This window comes from Mytilus trossulus, unplaced genomic scaffold (assembly GCF_036588685.1).
Source record: "Mytilus trossulus isolate FHL-02 unplaced genomic scaffold, PNRI_Mtr1.1.1.hap1 h1tg000024l__unscaffolded, whole genome shotgun sequence".
NCBI lineage: Eukaryota > Metazoa > Mollusca > Bivalvia > Mytilida > Mytilidae > Mytilus > Mytilus trossulus.
Genome location: NW_026963290.1, coordinates 4,169,303 through 4,197,299, shown reverse-complemented (window position 1 = coordinate 4,197,299; position 27,997 = coordinate 4,169,303). Strand labels below are relative to the sequence as shown.

The 27,997-nt window shown below is 32.0% G+C and overlaps 3 protein-coding genes across 3 annotated transcripts; 2 read left to right on the top strand and 1 right to left on the bottom strand.

Annotated features, from left to right (window-relative positions):
* The first annotated feature begins 11 nt into the window (after positions 1-11).
* Positions 12-9,398, top strand: LOC134698964 (uncharacterized). The gene is made up of 4 exons (XM_063560648.1): positions 12-153; positions 3,445-3,536; positions 3,850-3,959; positions 9,095-9,398. Exons 1-4 carry the CDS (start codon positions 14-16, stop codon positions 9,305-9,307), a joined length of 555 nt encoding a protein of 184 aa, XP_063416718.1. The 5' UTR covers positions 12-13; the 3' UTR covers positions 9,308-9,398.
* A 6,072-nt stretch (positions 9,399-15,470) lies between these two features.
* On the bottom strand, positions 15,471-16,685 carry LOC134699045 (cholecystokinin receptor-like). The gene has a single exon (XM_063560732.1). It carries the CDS (start codon positions 16,683-16,685, stop codon positions 15,471-15,473), a length of 1,215 nt encoding a protein of 404 aa, XP_063416802.1.
* Positions 16,686-20,001: 3,316 nt separating this feature from the next.
* LOC134698969 (endonuclease/exonuclease/phosphatase family domain-containing protein 1-like) lies at positions 20,002-27,289 on the top strand. Its single transcript, XM_063560654.1, has 8 exons — positions 20,002-20,475; positions 21,509-21,560; positions 22,502-22,609; positions 23,211-23,339; positions 25,104-25,239; positions 25,671-25,724; positions 26,241-26,381; positions 26,919-27,289. Exons 1-8 carry the CDS (start codon positions 20,123-20,125, stop codon positions 27,092-27,094), a joined length of 1,149 nt encoding a protein of 382 aa, XP_063416724.1. The 5' UTR covers positions 20,002-20,122; the 3' UTR covers positions 27,095-27,289.
* Positions 27,290-27,997: the final 708 nt, after the last annotated feature.

Genomic DNA, 27,997 nt, shown 5'->3' with positions numbered 1-27,997 from the left:
GTTTTTTTATTTTATGCATGCAATTAAATGCATTCAAATGCAAAAGAGCGTATCTTTTCCCTTTCAGCAATCAATACGGTGTGGTTTCCAGCAAGGTATGACTGAAAAGGATTTCATATGGAAAACAAAGAACGAAGCTGGCAATATCCTTAAGTATGTTTATAATTAAATGATTTTAAAATTCCGTTGGAAATTAAAAAAACGCATGGTTTATCTACATGCAATTAATCAGTTATGTATGTGTCAACATTTATCAGTAAACAATTCAGTTTTCGGAAATGATTATGGTCGATTATCTGTGATTAACGACATTGAAACAGATTTTTTTTTTAATAAAAAACTAGACCAAAACATGATCATAAGATTACTTTCAATCTTTTATCATAACTCTAATTCGAGTATAAATCTGAACTTTTAAGTCATTCTAAACAGTCAGGGGCATTACTTAAACAAGTAACTTTTTTAAGTTACTTATATAGGTAGTTTTTGTTTTTAAAAATATAAAATTACTCAATAGAGTTATTTTTAATTTCAATAGAAGCAGGGACTAAATGTCGTTTTCATGAATTTTTTACATCATTTTATATCATAAATTTAAGAATTTGTAAGATTTGAGAGGAGAATAGACATAAAGGGTTCACGTTACGCGCGATGTTCGTACCTCATTGAAAAAATTGACGTGTTCGGTAAGATACAGGTCTTAAAATTGCAATTTTGTTACTTAAAATAAATTTCTGTTGTAAGCATTTTAAAATATAAGGTTTTTCAAAAGAAAAACGAAGAAAATAATTGTATAAACTATGTTTTATGTTATATGCGACAAGCTTCAATTTAAAAAAAACGAGATTTTTTTAAGGTGTCCCGCGTAACATGTTTTGTTTATTGTTACAACTGAACCATGATTTGTATCTTAACCACTAAATATTTAAAAAAAAAAGATTTTTTCCATTGTCTTACAGAAATGTTTCTTCAGTCATTTACGCAATATTTAATGATGTTATTATAATTCCTAAGAAAAAAATGCGTTCCATACAACTAAGGCATTTCTGTCCCACTGGGAATTTTAAGGGGGATTACAGTTTTGAGAGTTCAAAAAAATAAATATAGAATTGAAAAAAGTTAGAATTTTTATTTCTACGTCAATGTTATTTTGCTTAATTTTTTAAAATTTTAGACAAATATTCTAAAAAATATAAAATGATGATTTATGGGCGATTTTTCAAAGGCTTACAATGTTGTCGCACTTCCATTTTTTGGCATAAAAACGAACTTAACTCAAATTTACGGCAATTTTTTACTTACCCGTGCTCTGATAAAATCGAATTGAAATGATTTTTCGAAATGTTATCATTCTCATTTTTCCAAAAATCTAAAATACATCAATTTCCTATTAGTAATTTAAAATCACCGTCGATTTTTCGGAGTCTTACTAAAATGTCGCACTTGCGTAAAAACGACGTTTCAAACTCAATTTTGACGTAAACATTACAAACCATTTTTATGATTATTTAAAATATTTTGAAAACGGTTAAAATATACGACTTTTTTATATTCTACCACATGCCGTTGAATTTTTTATTCCAAATATATAGTTTTGACCGAAACCCTGGCATATTTTAACCTGAACGATACGAAGTCTCATTATTGAAGGAAGCGGATATTCAGGTTTGTAGACACAACAAATCTTGATTCGGTTCAAAATTTTAACCTACTAGTGGATACAAACTTCACATTAAGTTTTTACTCACAACCGGACAAGCTAATATATATTTTATGTTATACATGCGACGAATGTATAATTAAGAATTATGACATGTATACTAGGTAAAAACTCAATTGCATGGTAGCAATGAGGTCGTGCCTTTATATATTGATATTTGACCTGATGAAAAAACATACTGATGAAGACGACAAAACTGACACTGAATATGCAATGACTGACTTAATTGCAGAGAGAACTCTACTGTCCCTATATAAACAGATGAAGACAATGAAAAGTACTATTAATTTTGCACATTTACTTGCCCTGAAACTCTAAGAAAAATTGAAGATGACGATTTCGCGGGGCGTTTCTTTTACAGAAAAAAATCCTTCATGGACCGTACTTCGAAGCATATTTGAATAAATTCAAAATAATCGCTTTAATTTATTAGACAAAAACTTACAGCACGATACTACACGAAATAGTCGTTATTATGCTATCACAGCAGTTAGTCTCCGGTTAAGAGTTAATTTCCGATTTTTACCTACGTCCCGAAGCCGTCCGTTTGGACTTTCGTACTAGAAAAAATGAAACTTCAAGGTAGATTATATATGCAATAAATGTTGCTATGACAAAATATGATTTATGATCAATACAGACATCAAAAAAACATCAAGATTAACATAGACTTCTAGTTTCTAGTACATATCCTTGGGAATGTCATTGTCTCAAAGGTAAAATAGAGATTGAAAATATAAATGCAATACAAAGCAATACGTTCCAACATTTATCAACCAAGCTCCAGATTCTTGATATCGTTTTTATTATACCGAAATACTAATAAACAACAGTGAAGGAATTAAAAGACTTATTAAGTTATAATTGTTCCATGTACACACCAATAAAATGGAATGTATTGATCACAAACAATTAAACAAACACGCATTAATCATTTGTCAATAACATAAACGTTAGTAAAGTTTAACTTTTATAAAAGACTAGCTTGTTTACTGAAAAAGTCGCGACGTCGTGTTACACTTGTATGTACGAACATCGCGCGTAACGTCGTTACTTTAAAAATAATGACAAAAATGTTACTTGAATAAGTTATTTTGTACATCTTTGAAAGAATTAGTAATAACACTTATTTAAGGAACATATGTAATTGTTTTGGGTTACAAATTATATTAATTCAAGTCTTAATTAATTCATAAGTTTCTATCTATTTATATCTGTCTACCTTTAAGATTTTGAAGGAAAACGATATTTTAATAGTCCCAAGAGACCAACCTTTGACCAAGAAGCGTCGATATCAAAGATAAGTGCGTTAGAAAAGCAATTAGTGTTTCAGAAGGATTATATTTTATACTTCATGGGGAAAATAACCAGATGACTGTAAAATATTGTTAAAACTAGTAAAATTTGTATAATTGGTCACCTATAAAAGTAATATTTAGAAAAGTTACTTATATAAGTAATTTGTAAAATAGCCTCGTTTTCAACATTACTTATATAGGTAATTTAAAAAGTTACTTGTTTAAGTAATGCCCCTGACTGTTAAATGAAAAGTTTGCAAGATATATTAATTTTATTTAATTATCATACTTCAATTCAGATTCAAACAACTTATCAGCACACATTGATTACTTTACCGACATTTGTTACACTCTTGCTTAAGAAATTATCTCCTTTGTTCAGCTGTAATGTTCAGTAAGATTAATTTTCAAATGATTTTTTTTCAGATATAATTCTGCAGAGAATAAGGAGATGTCCGATTTCATCATTGAATTCGTAAAAGGTCAATATCCTGACGAAGTGGAGGGGGTTGTAAGAGGTTTTTAGTACAAAAAAATAAATAATTAAAATATTGGCGAAATTGCAGTTCTGCGGTACTGATAACTTTCAATGATATTTTGAAACGCTACATAGTTTCCATACCATAAATAAGTTTTAGTGTTATCGAATCACTTACTAGCAAATGCATAATATCATGTAACTTTAGTAGATTTATTTTCATTTCGATCATATCACATCAAAACAATCTACAATGGACTACCAATTGACACGGTTTAGGCTCAATTCGAGTAAAGCAATCGTTTGTTTACTTATTATTTTGAATTGCATTAAGTAGATGTTTTGTTTTGTAGAAGGAATAAAGACAAATTTTGAATCGTTCAAAGCAAAGAAACGAAGAGAAGAGACTGGTAAACAAGAAGAACATAACAAGAAAATGGCTGTGTACAGCAGATTGAAAAGAGTAAGAACTGTTTTTTTAATATGGTAAACAATTTGGAAAAAACCCTGATTCTTGGATTACTTTAATCTGTATTAGTTCCAAAAAAAAGCAGTGGTATATAGATTTCTGATACATCAATTTTAATTTTCAGCAAACTGCATATACAGTCTATTATAACAGTCAACAGATTTAGAGTGGAGCTTCATTTGTTATTACATACTTACTAAATTTTATCATCGGTATAAAGACATCATTCGTAAATAAAGCTCAACATGTAGACTTTTTATACGTTCAGGTATTTCACATCCAATTTTTTATGGAAATATTCTTTATAAAGCACAAAGGTGTCAGTATTCACCTCATAAACTTACAAAACCTTTGAATAGACTTATTAAGAAGGGATATAATTACGATACTGTTGTCAAGTCATTAAAGATTGCATATTTTGGAGTTAATATTGAGTCACTGATAAGGTCTTTGCGTCGGAACTAAACACATTTATTCTAAAAACAGTTGTTGGCATGACACGGGTTATGTTCTTCTCATATATGTTATGATGGTATGATACTAAACCCCTTACGGGAAGGATTGTGCCTGATGTTCATATGATGAAATCATAATCTTTCAGTCAGTTTTATTGTAGTCTGGAGCTGGCATGTCAGTTAACTGCTAGTAGTCTGTTGTTATTTATGTATTATTGTCATTTTGTTTATTTTCTTTGGTTACATCTTCTGACATCGGACTCGGACTTCTCTTGAACTGAATTTTAATGTGCGTATTGTTATGCTTTTACTTTTCTACACTGGTTAGAGGTATAGGGGGAGGGTTGAGATCTCACAAACATGTTTAACCCCGCCGCATTTTTGCGCCTGTCCCAAGTCAGGAGCCTCTGGCCTTTGTTAGTCTTGTATTATTTAAATTTTAGTTTCTTGTGTACAATTTGGAAATTAGTATGGCGTTCATTATCACTGAACTAGTATATATTTGTTTAGGGGCCAGCTGAAGGACGCCTCCGGGTGCGGGAATTTCTCGCTACATTGAAGACCTGTTGGTGACCTTCTGCTGTTGTGTTTTTTTATTTTGGTCGGGTTGTTGTCTCTTTGACACATTCCCCATTTCCATTCTCAATTTTATTATATCACTCTAAATTAACAATGATTAGGGACCCCTTTTAACTTAATTCATTTTCTATTATAAGTTAATATATGGTTCGCTACTGACCCCCTACGAATCCATAGAGGGTTAGTAAAATACATAGGGGGTGAGGCCGTAACGCTACAATAAAATGTCGACTATTTCTTATGGCGTCAGATATAGGATCGCATACTAGAAGTTGCATCATTTTGCAGGTGCTTTTGGACTGATATATCATGTTATGGAGGGGTATTTGCAGAAAATACCAGTCAAGGGACTGTGAAATTTCCCGAGTCGCTAGGCGAAAAAATTCTGTCCCAAGACTGGTATTTTTCACAAATACCCCTTCATAACATGATATATCTGTTTAATTACACCGTATAGTTTGGAATGAAACTCTTTGATTTTTTTAACTTGAAAGCTACAATTCATGAACATTTTATGCACAATTTTGAGGCTAAGAGGAAATAATCATAAAACTGTGGTAATTATACATGTACTAATACGCGTTAGCTCGCTTTTTAGCTCACCTGGCCCAAAGGGCCAAGTGAGCTTTTCTCATCACTTGGCGTCCGGCGTCCGGCGTCCGTCGTCCGTCGTCCGTCGTCGTCCGGCGTTAGCTTTTACAAAAATCTTCTCCTCTGAAACTACTGGGCCAAATCAAACCAAACTTGGCCACAATCATCATTGGGGTATCTAGTTTAAAAAATGTGTGGCGTGACCCGGTCATCCAACCAAGATGGCCGCCACGGCTAAAAATAGAACATAGGGGTAAAATGCAGTTTTTGGCTTATAACTCAAAAACCAAAGCATTTAGAGGAAATCTGACAGGGGTAAAAATGTTTATCAGGTCAAGATCTATCTGCCCTGAAATTTTCAGATGAATCGGTCAACCTGTTGTTGGGTTGCTGCCCCTGAATTGGTAATTTTGAGGAAACTTTGCTGTTTTTGGTTATTATCTTGAATATTATTATAGATAGAGATAAACTGTAAACAGCAATAATGTTCAGCAAAGTTAGATTTACAAGTAAGTCAACATGACCGAAATGGTCAGTTGACCCCTTTAGGAGTTATTGCCCTTTATAGTCAATTTTTAACCATTTTTCATAAATCTAAGTAATCTTTTACAAAAATCTTCTCCTCTGAAACTACTGAGCCAAATTAATCCAAACTTGGCCACAATCATCTTTGGGGTATCTAGTTTAAAAAATGTGTGGCGTGACCCGGTCAACCAACCAAGATGGCCACCACAGCTAAAAATAGAACATAGGGGTAAAATGCAGTTTTTGGCTTATAACTCAAAAACCAAAGCATTTTGAGGAAATTTGACATGGGATAAAAATGTTTATTAGGTCAAGATCTATCTGCCCTGAAATTTTCAGATGAATCGGTCAACCTGTTGTTGGGTTGCTGCCCCTGAATTGGTAATTTTGAGGAAATTTTGCTGTTTTTGGTTATTATCTTGAATATTATTATAGATAGAAATAAACTGTAAACATCAATAATGTTCAGCAAAGTTAGATTTACAAATAAGTCAACATGACCGAAATGGTCAGTTGACCCCTTTAGGAGTTATTGCCCTTTATAGTCAACTTTTAACCATTTTTCATAAATCTAAGTAATCTTTTACAAAAATCTTCTCCTCTGAAACTACTGAGCCAAATTAATCAAAACTTGGCCACAATCAACTTTGTGGTATCTAGTTTGAAAATTGTGTCCGATGACCTGGCCATTCAACCAAGATGGACGCCACGGCTAAAAATAGAACAGGGGTAAAATGTAGATTTTGGCTTATAAATCTGAAACCAAAGCATTTAGAGCAAATCTGACAAGAAGTTAAAATGTTAATCAAGTCAATATCTATTTGCCCTGAAATTTTCAGATGAATTGGACAATCGGTTGTTGGCTTGCTGCCCTCCAATTGGTAATTTTTAAAGAAATTTTGCTGTTTTTGGTTATTATCTTGAATACTATTATAGATAGAGATAAACTGTAAACAGCAATAATGTTCAGCAAAGTAAGATCTACAAATAAGTCTACATGACCTAAATGGTCAATTGACCCCTTAAGGAGTTATTGCCCTTTATAGTCAATTTTTAACAATTTTCATAAATTCGGTAAATTTATGTAAATTTTTACCAAATATTTTTCTCTGTTACTAATGGGCAAGGTTCATTATAGATATAATTGTAAGAAGCAAGAACGTTCAGTAAAGTAAGAACTTCAAACACATCACCATCACCAAAATACAATTTTGTCATGAATCCATTTGTGTCCTTTGTTTAATATGCACATAGACCAAGGTGAGCGACACAGGCTCTTTAGAGCCTCTAGTTTATGTAACGTCATATCTAAGTTTTTTTTAGGGAGGATGCTCGAGAGGGTGAAAAAGGAATATCCAAAATGACAAATACCATGGTATTTCAGGCAAATTCACCGGCAGTGATGAAAAACAGGCAAATTCGTTTGAAATGAGGAAAAATATTAGAATATGCGAAAAATACACTGGCTACCAACCACTCAAAATCTGGCTTTCTTATATTAGGTGTTATTACATACAAAAAAAAATAGATTGCTTTTTGCTGGACGTTATTGTTTATAGAAATAACGAAAATAATAATGTCTTGATTGAAGGAGAGTTATTGAGGCATATATAGAATCTATTTGTATGTATTCAAAATGAAATTAAAGGAATTTTGATTAGAGCTTAATTCGTTTTTAGCTGACCTGGCCCAAAGGGCCAAGTGAGCTTTTCTCATCACTTGGCGTCCGTCGTCCGTCGTCCGTCGTCGTCCGGCGTTAGCTTTTACAAAAATCTTCTCCTCTGAAACTACTGGAGCCAAATCAAACCAAACTTGGCCACAATCATCATTGGGGTATCTAGTTTAAAAAATGTGTGGCGTGACCCGGTCATCCAACCAAGATGGCCGCCACGGCTAAAAATAGAACATAGGGGTAAACTGCAGTTTTTGCCTTATAACTCAAAAACCAAAGCATTTAGAGGAAATCTGACTGGGATAAAAATGTTTATCAGGTCAAGATCTATCTGCCCTGAAATTTTCAGATGAATCGGTTAACCTGTTGTTGGGTTGCTGCCCCTGAATTGGTAATTTTGAGGAAATTTTGCTGTTTTTGGTTATTATCTTGAATATTATTATAGATAGAGATAAACTGTAAACAGTAATAATGTTCAGCAAAGTTAGATTTACAAATAAGTCAACATGACCGAAATGGTCAGTTGACCCCTTTAGGAGTTATTGCCCTTTATAGTCAATTTTTAACCATTTTTCATAAATCTAAGTAATCTTTTACAAAAATCTTCTCCTCTGAAACTACTGAGCCAAATTAATCCAAACTTGGCCACAATCATCTTTGGGGTATCTAGTTTAAAAAATGTGTGGCGTGACCCGGTCAACCAAACAAGATGGCCGCCACGGCTAAAAATAGAACATAGGGGTAAAATGCAGTTTTTGGCTTATAACTCAAAAAACAAAGCATTTTGAGGAAATTTGACATGGGATAAAAATGTTTATCAGGTCAATATCTATCTGCCCTCAAATTTTCAGATGAATTGGACAATTGATTGTTGGCTTGCTGCCCTCCAATTGGTAATTTTTAAAGAAATTTTGCCGTTTTTGGTTATTATCTTGAATACTATTATAGATAGAGATAAACTGTAAACAGCAATAATGTTCAGCAAAGTAAGATCTACAAATAAGTCAACATGACCTAAATGGTCAACTGACCCCTTAAGGAGTTATTGCCCTTTATATTCAATTTTTAACAATTTTCATTAATTCGGTAAATTTATGTAAATTTTTACTAAATATTTTCTCTGTTACTAATGGGCAAGGTTCATTATAGATATAATTGTAAGAAGCAAGAACGTTCAGTAAAGTAAGAACTTCAAACACATCACCATCACCAAAATACAATTTTGTCATGAATCCATTTGTGTCCTTTGTTTAATATGCACATAGACCAAGGTGAGCGACACAGGCTCTTTAGAGCCTCTATTTTAGAAATTAAACAACAGAAAAAAGGCATTAAAAGAAAAATCCAGTATGCCAAAAGAACAAAAAGAAACAGTTATGCAAAGTATGGAGATACAGTATATGTCTTCTGAACAAACCGATTCAGAAGACGAAGGGTCGTTTATCATCACACTTCTGCCTTGGAGGTCTGACGATTTTGACAAATTAGTCAAAAAACCTAGACCAGAAACACGAAAATAAACTGAGCAAGAGAAGCACACGGCAGAATAATATTCGAAAGGTTGGGGCAGTTTCTTTAAGGAAAAAAACAGAAGTCGTGCCAGGACATGAATGGGTGTTTAGATAGTAAAAATCTGTATATTTTTTAAGTATGCAGTAATTGCTACATGTAATTGTTATTAATTTTTACATAATTAAATGTCCAAAGCTACAAAAACAAAGAAAATCGCTGGTAATTTTCAATTATTATGTTAACATATTTCAGTCATCACGAAATCAAATGGATGCGAACAATTCTACAAAAAATACACCCTCATGTCAGCATACCGTCTTCAACAACAACAAGCGGGTCGTAGGAGGATGTTTTGATACAAATAGTTAATTTAAAGTGCTTCTTGAAACAACAACACTGTAGTAATAGGCAAAATTATAAATAACATATCATTGGCAAAACAAAATTATAACCTTTTTGATTTGAAAACTAACATCACGGAAAATATATGTAAACAATGATTATTTTATTGAATTTTCTCCGTAACGGTTGTTTTTGTTCAATATATGATGTGCTCCTACGTAAACAAGTAGTTTATTTTATTTGCACACACACACTAGTAAATTGTTTAAGACAAAATGGAAATTCTTCGAAATAGTGAGAAACTTCGGATAAATTAAATTTCAATATGTTTTAATGTTTCTTTTGTGCGTGATTATACAATATATGAAAAAGCCATGTAGTAGTAATACAAGTGAATACAATGCATGTAGACAACAGCTGGTTTTACATTAAAAATCCTTGTCTTTGTTAAACTCTTCATTGTGTATTTTGCTCATTGGTGTCCAAGCAAGCATAATCAAATATAATATTTTAAACATATACACACGTACGTAACTAGGGACTTATAATATTATGGGATTCGTTATACCAATTGAACAATGAAAGGGAAACAACTCTTGTTAGAATAAGAACATTTTTCGTATCTTTAAAAAAATGAAGATTTTTTTAAAGTTTAATACGAAGGAAAATGAAGGTATTTTTAAAGTGCAGACATAGATAAACAGAATTTTGCTTTAATTGTAAACTTATTTAAACGTTACAAACTCATATTTAAACGAATGATTTACACTTATTAGTTTACAAGTTATGTCAGTTGAAAAGTGATAAGATGGATATTTTGAATATATATATGTAAAGATTAAGAGTGAAATAATTAGCAATTACAAAAAATCAAAATAAATCAAAAGAAGAGAATAAACAACATTCACTTTTGGATATCGGGTGTTGTAATGAAATAAAATATAATTACGGTACAGCAGCGGGATATTTAGAAAGTTTTGTTTTAACTTAAAGTTTTATAAATACGTTCATAATTATTAAGATTCTTATAAAAACATCAGTATGATAATTCTCGTATAATGTTTATTTTTATAAGAACGGGGTAACCGGTTGCATATAATTGGGTGCTTTTTAAACCCTCCAAATTACGTTGGATTTCATTATTCCGCTCAAACTTTTGTATTCAAAGGGAACTAACTCGTTCTATTAAAACAATTGTTAGTTTAAAATTAGGATCAATTAGGTCAAAAATGGAATCCATCACAAACAGGAAAATATATATGTTACATATACTATTCCCAGACAACAACAATGGGATTCTTCAAATATCGTAATATTTATTATATTTAAATGTTATGTTTTATGTATGTTTTATTGTTCCTTAAAACAGCTCAGTATAACAAAAAAAATCAAAAATGCACAAAATTAGAGTTGTATAATTCAATATGTATGCAGATATTGTTCTTGTTTTCAAATTATTATAGAAAGGAATGTTAGTTCTTTCATATGTCATGTATTTCTAAATTGAAAATAAAGAATAAAGTTAGTTAATACGTTATACAATTGTTTTTTTTATTCAGGTTTTCGCTTTAGTCAGGCAAATTCTCCATTACAGACAGCTTGTTTCTCTCATTGTGATTATCTCATATTTTGAGGCACTCATGAGTCTTTGATTCGAATTATTGGTTGAGGTAACTTCGGTTGCACAATTATGGCTTCGTTTGTAATACTGGCGAATTTTTGCATAAACAAATATGTCATGCATTATGATAGAGTTTGTAAGAACTGTTATTGGTGATATATTGATGAAAACTGTTTTCTGTAGTGCATTTGCAGATCAATTGGCATATATTTAGTGCAACAAACACGAATAATACACATATTTGTTTATAGCATATGGAGTCAAAATGAGTTTCAATTTGAAGTAAATCTAGTTATATCACACATTTTAAAAATCTTTAAACATGGAGTTGAAACTGATTTCAATTTGCATTAAATGAAAGTTTATTGTTGTATTAAATTTGCAACTCGATGTTTAATCAGAATTAAAACCACAGTAAACAGCTTTCTGTTTGGAATATCTTTGACTTTAATGTGTAGTAAATCATGTTATACAAGTATCCTCTACATTAGATTTGAAGTTGTATGTCTATTAAACTTCAATAAATTTGAAAATTACTGGACAGTAATTAAATCAGGTGTCGATTCGTGAACTTACTGCATCCAGTAAACCATTTGTAAACTACTATTAAATATTGCGTTTACTTGACCAATAAACTACCAGGAAAATAATAAACTCGGAACTTACAACTGATTTTCAATTAGTTTAATGATTCCTAATCATTTCATGCAGTGCGACCACCGAATAGATATTTACTTATTATATAACTACAGGATTGTGCAATTCATGAGGTAACAAACGATGTCTGACTTGCCAACAAATACTGAATACTCAAACATTTACTTGCCACTCCACTGGGTCAGTGTAAAAGTGTATTTAAGCACAACGCATTTGACTAACAGGTCGAACAACTGATGTTCTTTAACCCTGCTGACTGCCATTGGCTATTGCCAAATAAAATTGATGACAAGATGTAACGAAATGGATCTTAATATAAATTTAATACTAAACATAAAACAATAAACTTGTGGCAAAGATATTATGCCACAAACATAAGGTGTCAATTTTTTTTAGTACACCAGATCCGGATTTCTACAATAAATGTCTCTTCAGTGATTTAAGGGTTAGAAACGGTGTTTGGAAGGCCATAAATATATATATAACTCGTCTAAACATCAACTCAACAATATTAGATCTGTGAATTTGCTCCGCAAATATTTTTTCTTCCCTCGCCGGGATTCGAACCCATACTAATGAGATATCGTGACACCAAATCGCCAGCACTGTAGCCGTCCCGCTAGACAACACGACCACCTGGGTTTCATAAAAATGAAGCTTTCGATGGCCGGGTGCTACCTTTCCACGTCTGTTTTAATCTAGCGTCATACTGCATGATATATAAGGCATGGAGATGTTATTTTTACAGATCAGCTAAATCATCTATTGTAAAAGATCCTAAACGTTAATGTAAGATACAGTCACAGAAAATAATTATATTTATAAGTACGTCTGAGTCAGTGACAAATCTACAACATATTTATCCATTGGATCCCCAGCATTGTTGATGATACATGGCTGTGTACATAATGTATATAAAACTGGTCTAAACATCAACCCAACAATGTTAGATCTGTAACTTTGCTTTCGCAAATGTTTTGTTCTTCCCCCGCCTGGATTAGAACCCATGCTACTGAGATATCATGACACGAAATCGCCTGCACTGTAGCCGTCCCGCTAGACCACACAACCACCTGGGATTCATAAAAATGAAGCTTACGGTGGGAGGGTGTTACCTTTCCACGTCAGTTTTAATCGATCATTGCTGCCTGTCGTAGCTACCACAGCTTCACACCTAAGAGGCATAGATCCAACGAAAGATATAATGTTGTCTTGAAGAGATTATTCAACTCCTGGAGGAGAACCAAATTCAAGCTTCGTAGCGTTTCCGGTGGATATGGTCTTATTGAACACGTCTGCCAATTTGATCTCATAAATGTTCTATGAGAGAGATACGGTGATAATGCTGGCAAGGGAGAACTCGAAAAAAGTTTTGCTCAAGATTGTCCATACAAATCCATGCCACGTGACATCTAGCGTTTTCCAAAGAAAAACGTGATTAAAACCGCGTTTTCGAATTACATCCCAATATGTCATATCGTTCAGATTAACATCAACAATTTTGAACCACCTCCAAAACGGTCGAGGAAGTGTTAAAAATGTATCGGTCGATTTTGACGTTTTGACGTCACATGTGGTCTGCCACTACGGGGTCTATCATTTGTTAAGCATTATTGCATAACACGAAGTATCAAGGTTAAATATTGTTATGAATGTCCCATGAAAATGATTTGCGACATCAGCGTGCGTCATCCCAGCTCTGATCATGCTCATTTTGGAGTTACTGCGGCAACAAAATCTCAATTTTTTTTCATTGTTTAATATGGAAAATTGTTTACCTGATGCAGTAGCCCAATTTTTAACATCAAACAATTTAAATGCTCCATTGATTCCCGGTGAACTCGATTACCATACGAAAAAAAGGAACATTCTGGATTTTCGTCGTATTCGTTTCGGATATTTGATTGGAAAAAAAGACTATACAGATGCTATTTGGCGTTGAATACAGAAATGAACGTATACAGAAAACATAAAATTGAAAAATACATGATTATCAATAAATGTTAACTTTGTATCTTTTCTTTTGTTGACTAGTATATAATCGTATGAGTAATTTTTTTTTGTGCAGGGTATGTTTACGAATTAAAAACATTATATTCTTCACTGAATTTAAAAAAAAATTCTTGAAGTGTTACACGTATGGTCTATGAATGCAACGCTTTGAGCCTTACAAGGTAAATAATAACGTTGTTTAACAACCATGTTGTAACTCAAAACAAATCAATTGTTAAAAAATATGAGTTTCTAAGATTTGAGTATGTGTGGACAAATATCGGTGATGGTTAACATTCATATACGGGTGTATTTATTGTACCTAGAGGTGGGCTCTACCAGATAATGGGTACACTTTGGTCCACTAATGGAAAAAGCTGTGTCACGTCTCTCTTTAAGAATGATTAATGGCTGAATATTGGTTATGCTGGTACAGAAAATGGGCAGAGTAATACTGCTCATGCGCTTGTTATATTGAAGAAAGACGACAAAATTTACTTCAAAAACAGAGGTAGTACATGTAGTATGAGTAATCAATGCCATGAAAACTACCACTCTGAAATTTCTGGATGGTTTGTTCATGAATAATTGTATTCAGTGTTTTCACTAGTGTTGTCAACGGTTAACGGTCGAACGACCGAATACCGAATACCAAAATCGCTAACCGGTTGACCGGACTTTTTTCAAAATTGGTAGATTTGATGTTTTATTTACAAATGAATTTGTCGTCCTGGTAATATATTAGACAGATCAATTGTCCAGTATATTGATTGCTATTGTTAATCCCAAAAACAAAAAAATAATTAAAACTTGTCTCTCAGCTCGTGACAGGATCATAAAGAAACATAATTAGTATACATGTTTTTTTAACAGTAACTTTAAATCAGTAATGCGATTAAATTGTACGATTTATTTCATTTGTTCGGGGTTTTTTTTCTAATTTTGTGTATACGTACATCTAAATGTGCAACATCTGTCGTGCAAATGCTAACTAAAAAAAATCGGAAATGCAAACCAATATGGATGTACTCAATGTTTACGTGATAGTACGAGTAACATGCTTAAAGAAACAAGAAAACAAAGCAAAGAAAAATGTCGTACGGTGACCTATAGTTTTTAATTTCTGTGTCATTTTGGTCTCTTGTGGAGAATTGTCTCATAGGCAATCATACCACATTTTGTTTTTATAATTATTCATTTCAAACTGAAACACTCCACATTATTTTCGGAGACAACAAGAGAAAAGGAAAGAAGAATCGGTTTCAGACATATTCAATTTTACGAGATCAAGAATTTTATTTTTTCAATCTGAAGTTGGTACAGACGCTTTAATAGTTGATACGGTGTATTTGAGTATTAAAAGTCAAACTTCGACAGGAATCTTCAAAGACAAGCCTTATAATGCCAAAGGACAATATTCAATTCTAAAAGTGTAAATTTATGACTTGGATGAAAGGTTGTCAACTTTAAAAGAAAACGGATGATCCAAACGGAATTTAAAAAAAAAGGATTAATCAAATCTTAATATGTTGCATTGTTTATTATTTCCAATCAAAATTTTATTTAATAACACGATTAAAGAAAACTGTCGCTTCTTCACGAAACTTCACATCCATGAAAGCATATATAACAGGGTTCACGATATTATTGATAATAAACATATGATATATAAACATTAATCCAGGTCTTTCTATGTTTGACACTTTTTCCCAAAAATCTTTGTTAAGGCCTTCAATCAGAAGCAACATCACTTTTGGAAAATAGCTTAATAGAAAAACTAAAGTTATCACAAAAAACATAACTGACAATTTGTAAGTTATTCGACGGTTATTCATTTGTCTTCTTTTTGACCCAACAAGTTGAGACAGAGTTGTTTGATGGTTGTTTCCCAACCGCTGCTCTTTGATAGAATTTGGTATTTGGGAATCTAGATCGGAAATGATGTTATTTTGCGTAACACCACTAGTTTCGGTTCCAGAAGCTCCATCTTCATAAGTTTTTCTCATCGAACTTCGGAATTCTACTCTACTACTTTTACGTTTGTTCAACTTTAATTGTCGAAAGACTTTCAATCCAATCAATGAGTATAGGACAATAAGGGTTGTTATTAAAGTAACAGCAAGAATACCTACTGCAATGGCATATAAATCCCTGGCTAATCGATGTCCTTCTTTTAATTTGCCACAACGTGATCCCGTAATTCCATAAGTAGTGCTTTGAAATGGAACAGAACCGTAAACGAACGCTAAAGGGAGTGAAAATAACAATGAAATAACAAATGTTAATATCAAAGCAGTTCTCTTAACATTAAGCGATAATGCTGGTTTAAGAGGCTGACAAACTTTCAGATATCTTTGAACTGCGATTATTACTAATAAAAAAATCGGAATAAATGTTGTTAATCCAATAAAAAATTGTGTTGTTTTACACAAAATATTGCTTGTAAATGTAACTTGGTGAAGACATTGATATATCGTATAAGTTCCACAGTAAATCGTTGCTATCAAGTCAAATGCAGCTAAAATCGGTATAAAATATCTTTCGTCTGATGGTTCTTTCATTTGAAAAGAATAAACCAACAAAACTAAAACATTTCCGCATGTTCCAAGTACGATGTAAATCACAAGTATAACAATGTTTGGTATAAGAGTGGTTGATATAATGCTATTCAATTCAGAAACTGTCATATTATCCCTTGTTTTATATATTTTCCACAGTTTTAATGTAACATAAAATACTGCATCCAATTCCCACCTATTTTCATTAAATGTCATTATTTTCGAGGAAATTGAAGATGTCCAAATTTCGATTTATACACCGATACCTTCCGGCCTGAGAATAACAATTTCCTCAATCAACTAGTTATTTAAACACTTAACAAGGAAATTGTGTTTTTTCTTAAACATAAAATAAGAACAAAATCTTTTCTTTGTATTGTTAGTTTAGAACAAGTCAAGCGTTACAATATTCACAAAACAGTTTGTTCCTAAAATTTGCTCAAACAAACAAAAATCAAATATGTTTTTATTACATAACATCTATTTATAAAAGTAAGAATGGAAATGGGGAATGTGTAAACGAGACAACAACTCGAATAATTAAGGCATTAACTTAGCACAAATAACAAATATATTTCATATTATTAAATAATATGATTGAAACACTCCTAATTATACCAAAACGGCATGTGTCATTCTTCGTCCTAGTCATATAAATCACGTGATCTATATTGCTTTTACGCCCGGTCCAATATTTCCAATACGGACTGACAGTGAATCCTGAATCAATTGTAAACATAAAGTGTGCATGTAATTCAGGATTCATTGCCATTCCGTCTTTCAAATATTGGCCCTATATTCACGTCATTGCCAGTCCGTATAGGAAATATTGGCCCTATATTCACATTTGATGTATGTAATACAGCACACAGAATAAGTCTGTATTGAAAAAGTTGGATCTGGTGCAAGAAAATTGGTACCGTTGTTTTTATTAATAAAAGTGTTATTAACTGGTTGTTTCTATATTGGCTCTGGAATCAGTCGGCTGTATTGTCCATCTGGACCCTACGGGTCTCGATGCCAATACAGCAAACCTTGAATTTAAACCAGTGCCAATACAGAAACAGCCAGTTTATAACACTATCGCATCAAAGTTACATGATTCAAACTTTTGGAAATTGTGTTAAGCGGGCTGATATGAAATAATGATCACATACTCCGACTGTTATCACATGACTTTCGTAACATTAGTGTGATATTCGGCAAAGTCCGGAATATAACCATAAACTTAAGATAAGGAGAGGAATACGTTAGGTTAATTTCAATATGATTTGTTGTTAATTAGAGACAGCTTCTGATAACCTGTATGTATGTACTTCTCGTTGGGTTATATTCATTTTTCGTTGTGGCGGTCTTTTCTTACTTGGGTTTGTATGAAATAGTTAAAGATGATGCCAACATTGATACTGAAAGATTTCTGTCAAATATTTGAATTGTTTCTTAGAAGATGTCTTATAGTTGTAAAAAAATGAAAACAACACGATTAAGAATTTCTTGTGTCCAAAGCGCTTTTCTGGATTTACCTTCATCGGCAACGCTCAAAGCAATGCAAACATATGAAATCCGAAGATGTATAAGTACTGACACTGTTTAAGAGCTATGTGCCAAAACTACCTAAAATAAATACACTAATTCATTTAAAGCCAACTTTGCTTAAGGGAGTTGAAACCTTAGTTTCTTAATAATGTAAAGGACGACAATATCTGTTGTGTTATTTATTATTTCAAATTTCCTTCCATTGACTCTAAAGGGGATTGTTGTTACGACATAAGGAACATATCCGATATCATGTGAGAAACGTTTATTCCATAACGATCAACCAACTAGTGATGGCGTCCTTAAAATTCACAAAAGGATGATGTTAACTTCACCTTTTTAAAATCTTGGTTTAATAGCTTTCTTGTGAGTAGCAACCCCCCATAATTGAAATCATGATAGGAAATACAAGCCTGATAAAATCGTATAAATTGTGAGATATATACTTCGTATTCAGGAGCTGTTGGAATGTTTTGAAATTCTTTTGTCGTAAAGTAACCGCAATCTGCCTCGAACATAGCTTAAAGTATAAATGTCATTTATGTGATTATGATATTATGACTGTACCAAAAAATGTAACTCCAAAAACAGATATATGCATTATCAATAAGCTGAAAAATGGTCACAGTAAAACAGATAGAAATACAAAGAAAGGAAACACTTTATAAAGAACATACTTAAAAGATACCAGGCTAATAAATTGCAACCTATGTGCACGTTTGATACACATGAGACTCGTTAATGACACTTTCTGTGTGTGCTACATTTTAATGTTATGTCGTTGTTTTCCTCTTATATATAATGCGTTTCCCTCAGTTTTAGTTTGTTACCCCGATTTTGTTTTTTGTTCATGGATTTATGAGTTTTGAACAGCGGTATACTACTGTTGCCTTTATTGACAATAGAGTATTCAAAGGTCAAATCCAATTAGAAGATAAACAAATCTAAAATGAAGACGACAAATAATCTGAAAGCAATCTATATAGATGGAGGTAGAAAAAAGAAACGCTTAATGTTTCGAATCCTTCAATATTATAAAATACAAAATGTGTTAATAAAGAAGTAAAATAAAGAACATTATCAGTGATAGCATAGATACAACAAAGAATAACAAATACACAATCTACCTAAAATTAATACTACACAAGTATCAAAATATTAAATGTCCCAAGGGTAGTAATACTAGTGTAAACAGATAAGTACATTATAAATAGCAATAAAAAAAATCTCACACTTTTATTCTAAGTAAAAACAGACATATTTAGGCAATCACCTATACTTTTGCATACATCAGTGTCTTCATAATCAACAACCACATGCACTAGGAATTAATATGTTTATCATTAGTATTTTTTTTTTATTTAAACAGTTGTAGACTAACTCTTAGTGAGAAACTATAAATATATATAAATAGAAAATTTTCTGAAAATGAACTTATTAATAATATATCGTATCATCACAAAATAAATCATACTGGCTACTGGGAGGATAATAACCTCTGATAAAATTGTACATCATTAGTCGCATCGATGAATATAAAAAAAATATTGAGTGTTTAAAGTAAACATTGTTGTAGAAGTTGATACCTTAGGTTGTGTAGACATGTAACATTTGATATTTACTTATTCACTTAGGAGAGATAATCAGTGATGTATTTCAACAAATATCTTTCCATCACTTCAAGCCTACACAAATTTAAAAACATATTAAATCAAAGTTAACAATAATTTATGTAAAAACGTTTTTACTGGATCGATTTTTTGTGTACAACAAAGTGAAACCACTATAAGCGTAATAATTGTAATTTAAATATTTAAATGTTCCACTCTGATACCTTAGGTTGATCTACCTCATAAAATGAAGTAGTTATGTGATCTTGAAAGTTAATGATTTCCTTTGATGAACCCGGACAGTAAGACTTTATTTTTATTATCAATTGTAAGCACATTTCTTTCGTCGTACAAACATCATAATACATGCAAGATGTTAACAGTGTTAGATGCAATGCGGATTTATTGATTACCAGTGTATTTAATACTTGTACAACAGACTTAACTTGGATAATGACTTTATTTTGTAAATATATCTATTAGTTAACCTTGTTTATACTGTTAGCAATGGGGATACTAAATAGCTGTCTATCCTCTGAAAATAAAGATTATGAGCATGTAGAGAGGGTCATTACAAGTGAAAATAGGAACACACATGCACCCTTACCTTACGAATTTGTAGAGAGCGGATGTACAGAAAGCCACGTGTCTGAATCCACGGAAAATATATTAAAGTTATTAGAACCAATTATTAACATAATTAAATCATCTTCCCGACCAAAAGTGACACCATTCAAGTTTAGACATGGACGAAAAGGCGTGGTACGGATAGCAAGTTGGAATGTAGAAAGATTCGATGAAGAAAAGGCTGATAATCCAGGAGTTAAAGAAGTTGTTTGTATGACAATTCTAGAAAATGGGTAAGTTTCGTGAAAAAAAACATTGTTCAATAGTTGACATGTAGCTGAAGTTACACATTGATGTGCGTCGAAAAAATAAAAGGAGAAAAGATTAAAAAATAAACAAAAAATTGAAAAGGGACAAACCATACTTTGACGTACAATTAAGACGCCCTTGGTAGATCCGTAGATAAGGGGGTACTAGTTTTCTTTACAAATAGTACCGATTTTAATGAGATGCACATTATAATGAAATTAACAAAATCGAATGTAAGAAATGGGGAACAACAGTCCTCAAAACAGAGGACACCGATTTTGTGAATTATCTTTCACTATAATGCCGGATATCTAAAGGTAAAAGAAACATAGAATACGCGATATATAGCTAACAGAGCAATAAAAACAAAAAGCTGAGAGTTCTTAGTGTGTAGCTTATAAGTGTGCAGGAAAACTATCACAATTTTTGCGTATTGAATTTTCCTCGGAGTTCAGTATTTTTGTGATTGTACTTTTTTTCAATAAAGCTGACATAGGAAACAAATACTTTAAGTGAAATTTGTCTTAATTAAAAATATGTACATTGTATGTCCAGTAATAATGTGACATAAATAATATGTTCTATCGTTATTCGGAAATAAGCTATTCATGAAATTCTTTTCATTAACTTCAATCGAGTTGTAGTATATGCGAACTGCTAAGTCACAAAACTTCGCATTGTACAAAGGTATAGTAGTATATATTCTGCGAAAAAAGTTTAAGGATACGACAAAGGTGAAAATGAAGTTAACAATATTTCACCATAAGATACACATATTTAACTAAGTCAATTAAAAGGTTCAAGCTATTTTTGTGACAAAAATATAAATATTCCTAAAGCTAAAACAATTTCAACCGAAACAATGCATGTGCTCATTTCCCAGGTTTATATATAACAAACTTCAGGAACCAGTTCCTTTCAAAGAACCAATAAACGTAAGAGAATGGTGTTACACAACCTGAGAGTGGCCAAGAAAAAAGAATAAGAATAAAAAAGGATATTATTTATAAATTTCAGATTTAGTTTAATTGCATTTCAAGAGCTTGCTGATGTAAAGGCCCTGGAAAAGGTATTTATCATTAAAATGTACATTGTAAATGTTTGACATCTTGTTTGTCTGTACAATGAAATTGTTTCGTTGTTTCTTTTTCTTCCATAATTTTGTTTTCAAATTGGAAATCACATGGCTTAATCAACTTTTCATTATTTCAATGCTGTTTAGAAATGGTATGTAACTTAGGTAGAGTTCTATTCATGATGTGTATATGCTGTTTTCTCTCCAAAAATCTATATTTGTTAAAACATGCCAATCTTTAGATACAGCTCTTCATCTTTTACATAAGCTTTGTATTTAAAATATTTTGGCCACGAGCATCACTGAAGAGATATGTATTGTCGAAATGCTCATCTGGTGCAAGAAAATTAGTACCGTAATTTTATTATTTTAGATTCTGTCCAAACATATTCATTTCAAACTGTCTATATTTGCGGTTGCACGTTTTTTTCTTTTCAAAGCACACAAGAAGTCAGCTAAGAAATGCAGGCTTAACTAGCTTAAGTAAAATGAATAGTTATCATTAAATGATCTGTGCGTTTTTAATATGATTTTCGAAAATAAACAGACAACGTTATGGCTAAAATAGGAAATGACCTCTAGACAAACAATGGAAACCCAAAGACTGAGCAAAAGTCTTACTCAACCAAAACATGGGGTGATCTCAAGTGGTTCGGCTGGGTAAGCAGATCCTACTCCTCGTGTGGCACCCGCCGTGTTTCGCGTGTTATTGATAACTATTTAATAGGTTCAACTTGGAAGGTCAGATTCAGGAAAACAGGTAAACTATTGTGACAATGATTTTTTTTTTCATAATAGTTTATATTGTATAACTACTTTAAAAAAAAATATGATTAAAACAATAAAGAAAAAAGAAACTACTAGAGTTCAAATGATATGGATTTAAGCAATTATTTGTACCATTTTACACATGCAAATTTTATCTTTGATTGTAGATTTGTGAAGAACTGAATAACCCATCGTTGTCCTGTACAAAAGATTGGACAGGACACCGTGGGGAGTGGCAGTATGTCGTATCAGATGCTACTGGGAGGATGTACCGAGTATGTCACCTCTAATTTTCTGTAGAAATAGCAATAACAAGTGTTTCATTTTTCATTCATAGTTACAAAACAGTGATTTCAGGCTTCTGCAATTCAAATTCTTTAGGTTTGAATTTTTTTTTAGGTTTCGTTTAGGTATGCAACACAAAGTGTACAGCTAGACTATTTACCATGAATCGGCACATCTAAGATAAGAATTAATATAAACTAGTCAGTACTGATGATGATGGTATCTAGGATGTAACGCTTACACTTTGGTACAGGAAACAATAAAATGAAGAAACACTTAGATTTTCTTAGCCGTAATTGGCACAACTTTTTGGAATTTTGGATCCTCAATGCTCTTCAACTTTGTAATTGTTTGGCTTTATAAATATTTTGATATGAGCGACGTCACTGGTGAGTCTTATGTAGACGAAACGCGCGTCTGGCGTACTAAATTATAATCCTGGTACCTAACTATTTAAATACACAACCACATATCCTCAGTCAAGGTCCAAAAAGCATGATCAGCTAGAATTGAAAAATATTAAAAAAAAACGGTTTTGCTGGTTCTTTTTATGTTTTGTTTATATTATGAATAATTATTAACTTGTTGTAGAGTATGGAGTACAATGGCTTTTTATACGACACCGCAAGGGGGATAACATTAAATCATTCAGCGTTGCTGGAAAAACCAAATAACTCGCCTAAACCATTTACTAGGTCACCATTTATAGGAACTTTTAAGGTAAGTTTAATCTACTAAAACTTTAATAACAGCAATAACAAATATTTAATACATTATTTGAATCAACTTCCTACACTTGAATTAGTATGTATTCTCGATAAATTCCGTTCTACTCAAGGTATTCAGATAGGGCAATAGTACATAAATAAGATTATGGGAATTACCTAAGATATTGGATAGTATTTAAATACAGAATAGAAATGGAAAATGTTTCAAGAGACGACAACCCGATCAAAGAGCAACAAACAACAAAAGGCTACCAATGAGTCTTCAATACAGCGAAAAAATCTCGCACACAAAGGCGTATTTCAGTTGACCCTAAATATGCTAAACTAGTTCAGTGGTAATGAACGCCATCTTAAACTCCAAAGTCTATAAATGAACTAAAACAAAAAATCATACAAGACTTACAAAGGCTCCTGACTTGGGACACTTGCAAAAATGCAGCGGGGTTTATGAACAATCTTTGTGATACATCAACGCTCCCTCTATACCTCTAGTTAATGTAGGAAAAACAAACACACAGTATAACGTACAGTTAAACTCAGTCCAATGTACGAATAAGTAACAAAAGAAAGAAATCAAAATGAAAATAACACATAGATTAACAAAAGACTACCAGCTGTTAATGACATGCCAACTCCAGACCTCATTTAAACTGATTGAAATATTATGTCTTCATCATATATATATATGTGTGTAAATGTAAGTATACAACAAACCACATCAACCACCAATTCCGCTAAGAAATAAGAGGTACACACAAAACTAGTTTACAACAAACAACACTAGTTACTGAGTGCAGGAACATAATGCAGTGGAGCTGCACATGCCTTCATCTTTGCCTGTATGAACATATTTTATTTCGTAGAAGTAAAAGATAGGTGGAAAATACCATCGTATTGTTCAAACACATAAGTCGAATACGACTAACAATGAAATTCGAACAAAGCAAAACATATAGGAACTTCTAGACTGTCACTGATCAACATGAACCTCATAGAAAGCAAGGGAGGATGTCAAATTCGATCCTCCGAGGAGAAATAAAAACCTGCTTCAATTGTGGCAGCAGATGTTTTACTTGCGTATATACGGTAATAAGTATATATAATTCAATATACTTACATTTAAGATTTTAAACAATACAAGTCGTCATCTGTGAAGCAGATACATGTATTCCATAACGGTCATCAAACTCGTGATGTGGTTCGGAAAAAGTTGTAAGAAATGACAACAAAATCAACATTTGAAATCCATGGTATTATAGTTTTCTAAAGTAGCAGCCTACTGACAATAAAAAATCAAAATCGGAAATGCAAGCTCTGAAATATTTCTCAACTCGGAGAACATATCCATGTTGCTACATAGAAATGGAACTTTTACAATTGGGATGGTTAATCATCTCTTTTGTCATAAAGTAAGTAATCAATTGACCTTCATCGTCAAATTCTAGATATAAGTCAAGATATGAGGCAGACTTAACAGTATGTTTTGCATTTTTATTTTAAGTTCGATTAGAAAGTGTGTTCAACATAGTTGTAATAAAAATAAATTTAGTTCCATAAGAGTACCATTGCCCTTTACTTTCCTCGATCATGACTTGAAATAAATGCGTCAAACAACGCTGCGTTGTCACTACTATTAACGGTTATTTATTATTGGCATTCAGAAATCTTTTAAAGTCTTTTTGCTATCTTTTTATATGTCTGAACATTATGTTTTAATAAACATCGGATGAAAATACTTATAATACACGTTTTTCAGATTAAGAAATTTGATTGTATAATAGCGAGTGTACATCTAAAAGCTACTGGTTTAGATAATGAAGATTTAGAAAGGCTTCAGAAGGAGATAGATAAAGTACCTGAAGTGATTGATGCCATAGAAAAACAATACCCAGGTAACCAAATACGTTAGTTTCACTGCAATAAGCCAGATCAAAAGAGTATATAAATGAAACCTGGTTTTAAAGCTAACTACACCTCTCACCTGTATGACATTGGCATCAAATTTCTTTATATTGACAACGATGCCTGAACAAAACAAACAGAGACCATAGGTCAAATTGTAAGGGACCCAACGGCATGATTGAAATGAACTGAACACTATTAGAATGGAAGATAAATTTCCAAATCTACATTAGGTCATTATGCTACTTTATAATGTAACCAAAAAGTGTTTTTATATATCTGTTATTTACTGATCAGTTAACACCATTTTTTGACCTTCTAGACCATTTTAAGACCTTCTAAAACCATTTTCTCAAGTATTATTATGTATCGATGTTAATCCCATTAGCCTTCATACAACAGTAATTTAATATCATTTCAGGAGAAGAAGATATCATTATATTAGGAGACTTCAATTTAGATCCAAACGAAGAAGGTATTATATCAGAATAAGCAATACACATGTTATTCAAGTAAAATTATATCATATTTCAATTTTATAAGAGCAATTTAAAAAAGTTGTGTTATGTTACCACACTCTTTAAGTGAAACTCGAAAAATTGACCTAGCAAACTCAAATTATTCCGAAAGTAAAAGTAAAAAGACTCGTCAGCATACAAATGGATGTATAATACTATCAAATAGCTAATTATGTTGCCACTAGCATCAGTAACGTATGACTTTCTTGGATGTTCCTACGATTTCCTCATCTTTACTCCTTTAATCAAAACAACCTGAATAAAGCATTAAGATGGCTCATTGACCTGGACTGAATCATTGACTAAAAGTTTACAATAGTATAAAATATATGCACAAATGTGTGTTTTCTATAGAAAAAAATGTTATGAAAAATAACTTCATATCTAAGTCAACGCATGAAAAACTAAAGTTAATGATTTCATCCAGATGGAAACAATCTGACCTAATTTAAAATTACCTATGTTTTTGGCAGATTTTGATATTATGAGAGAGAAAGGATATAGTAATTGTGTTCCAATTGGTGTTTTTACGAACGTCAGCAATAGCAACCCTGAAGGTAGCAAGATTTATGATCATATATGGATAAGTAGCAGAACACATAAGTCATTTTCAGGTATGGAATACTTGCAATTGTCATTTATATTTCAAACTTGTGAGTATTGTCTGGCATTACAAAACCTATAAATGAGACAATAAATACAACCATCATGTTATCACTACGTTCGTAAATTTACGTAAACTTTCGCGGATCGAAATTTCTATGCAAAAGGGTAACAATTAAACTTCCAATTAAATACTGCATTTGAGGAATGCTTAATCAGATCTGCTTCATTTTCAATTCCAAGTCAAGCAAACACTGTTACACATACTTATACGATCTTGAAAGAACTATAGAACGACAATCGTGTGCACTTTATTGTGACGATAAAACGAAATGAAAATACACGATGACAGTAAGAGCAAATGCTGGAAAAAATCAAAACCTCTTCTTACCAAAAGATATAAACAGAACTGATGGCTGTCAGAGGAATTCAAATTTAATTTCAGTAGAAATTATTTAATATTTAAAATGTACATAGTCTATTAAATATATATACTTGGTAAAACTTGTGTGTATCAGTTGTGAAATAAATTTTAATTCTGTTTTAAGGTAATTCAGGTGTTATAAGAGGAAATCTTACTAGTCCATTGATACCTAATGGATGGTCGTGGGGAGGTGTTGTCAGTGACCATTGTCCAATTTGGACAGAGCTATACACAGGGAAAGACTACGACTCAGCAGATCTGAGAATTGTTCCAGATACAAGCTTTACGCTTACTGGTTGATAAAACGATGTGTATCAAATGTCAAATTACATCAAACGTTGAAGATCATTGCTGTCTACAGAAATCGTTCACGCACTATCTGCTTGAGTTATCGTATTTTAAAATAACCCCTGTAATAACTCATGATGCGTATATCTATCGAAAGGGGCATATGTTAGTATTAACAAAATGTTAAAGCAAACTTTTTGGAAGAACAACCGAATTTAATATATAGTTATGTTATGTTTTAGAAACTTATTGTGTAATAACAATGCATGTCATTGAAAAATTGTTACTGCAAACTGAAAAATTACAAAGGAAAAAGAATAAAAAGTGAATTGATAAAACTCTTAAGACTTTGTTTTTTTTCCATAATAATTTGTTTTTGATTTCCTGTATGTTCTAAGTAACTGTTATGGGATCATGATCATCAATTGTTTTAGATGGGTTCAAATGAACTGCTGATGCATTCAAGCTAGAAAATTCATGCTAAATTTAGCGAAAATTACATAGTGTTTTATTATAAAATTTTGGTAAATAAAGGGCAATATTTTTTGTTTTTTCTGTGATGACATACTTGTTTGCTTTTATAATGATTGAGATTAGAACACATTGTTAACTGCCTTACAAGTGAAAGGTTTAGCTAGCTATATAACCTGGTTCAATCCGCCATTTTCTACATAAAAAAACCAAGTCAGAAGTATGACAGTTGTTATCAATTCTTTTAATGTGTTTTAGCTTTTGATTTTGTCATTTGTTTAGGGGTTTGAGATGTTTTAAATTTTTCCTGGGAGTTTAGTATTTTTGTAATTTTACTTTTACATGTTCTTCTTACTATTAGACAAAATAAGCTCAGAATGACCTGTATACAAGGAATATACATCGATCCAAATGTAATAGATTATTATCAAATATATTGTACAT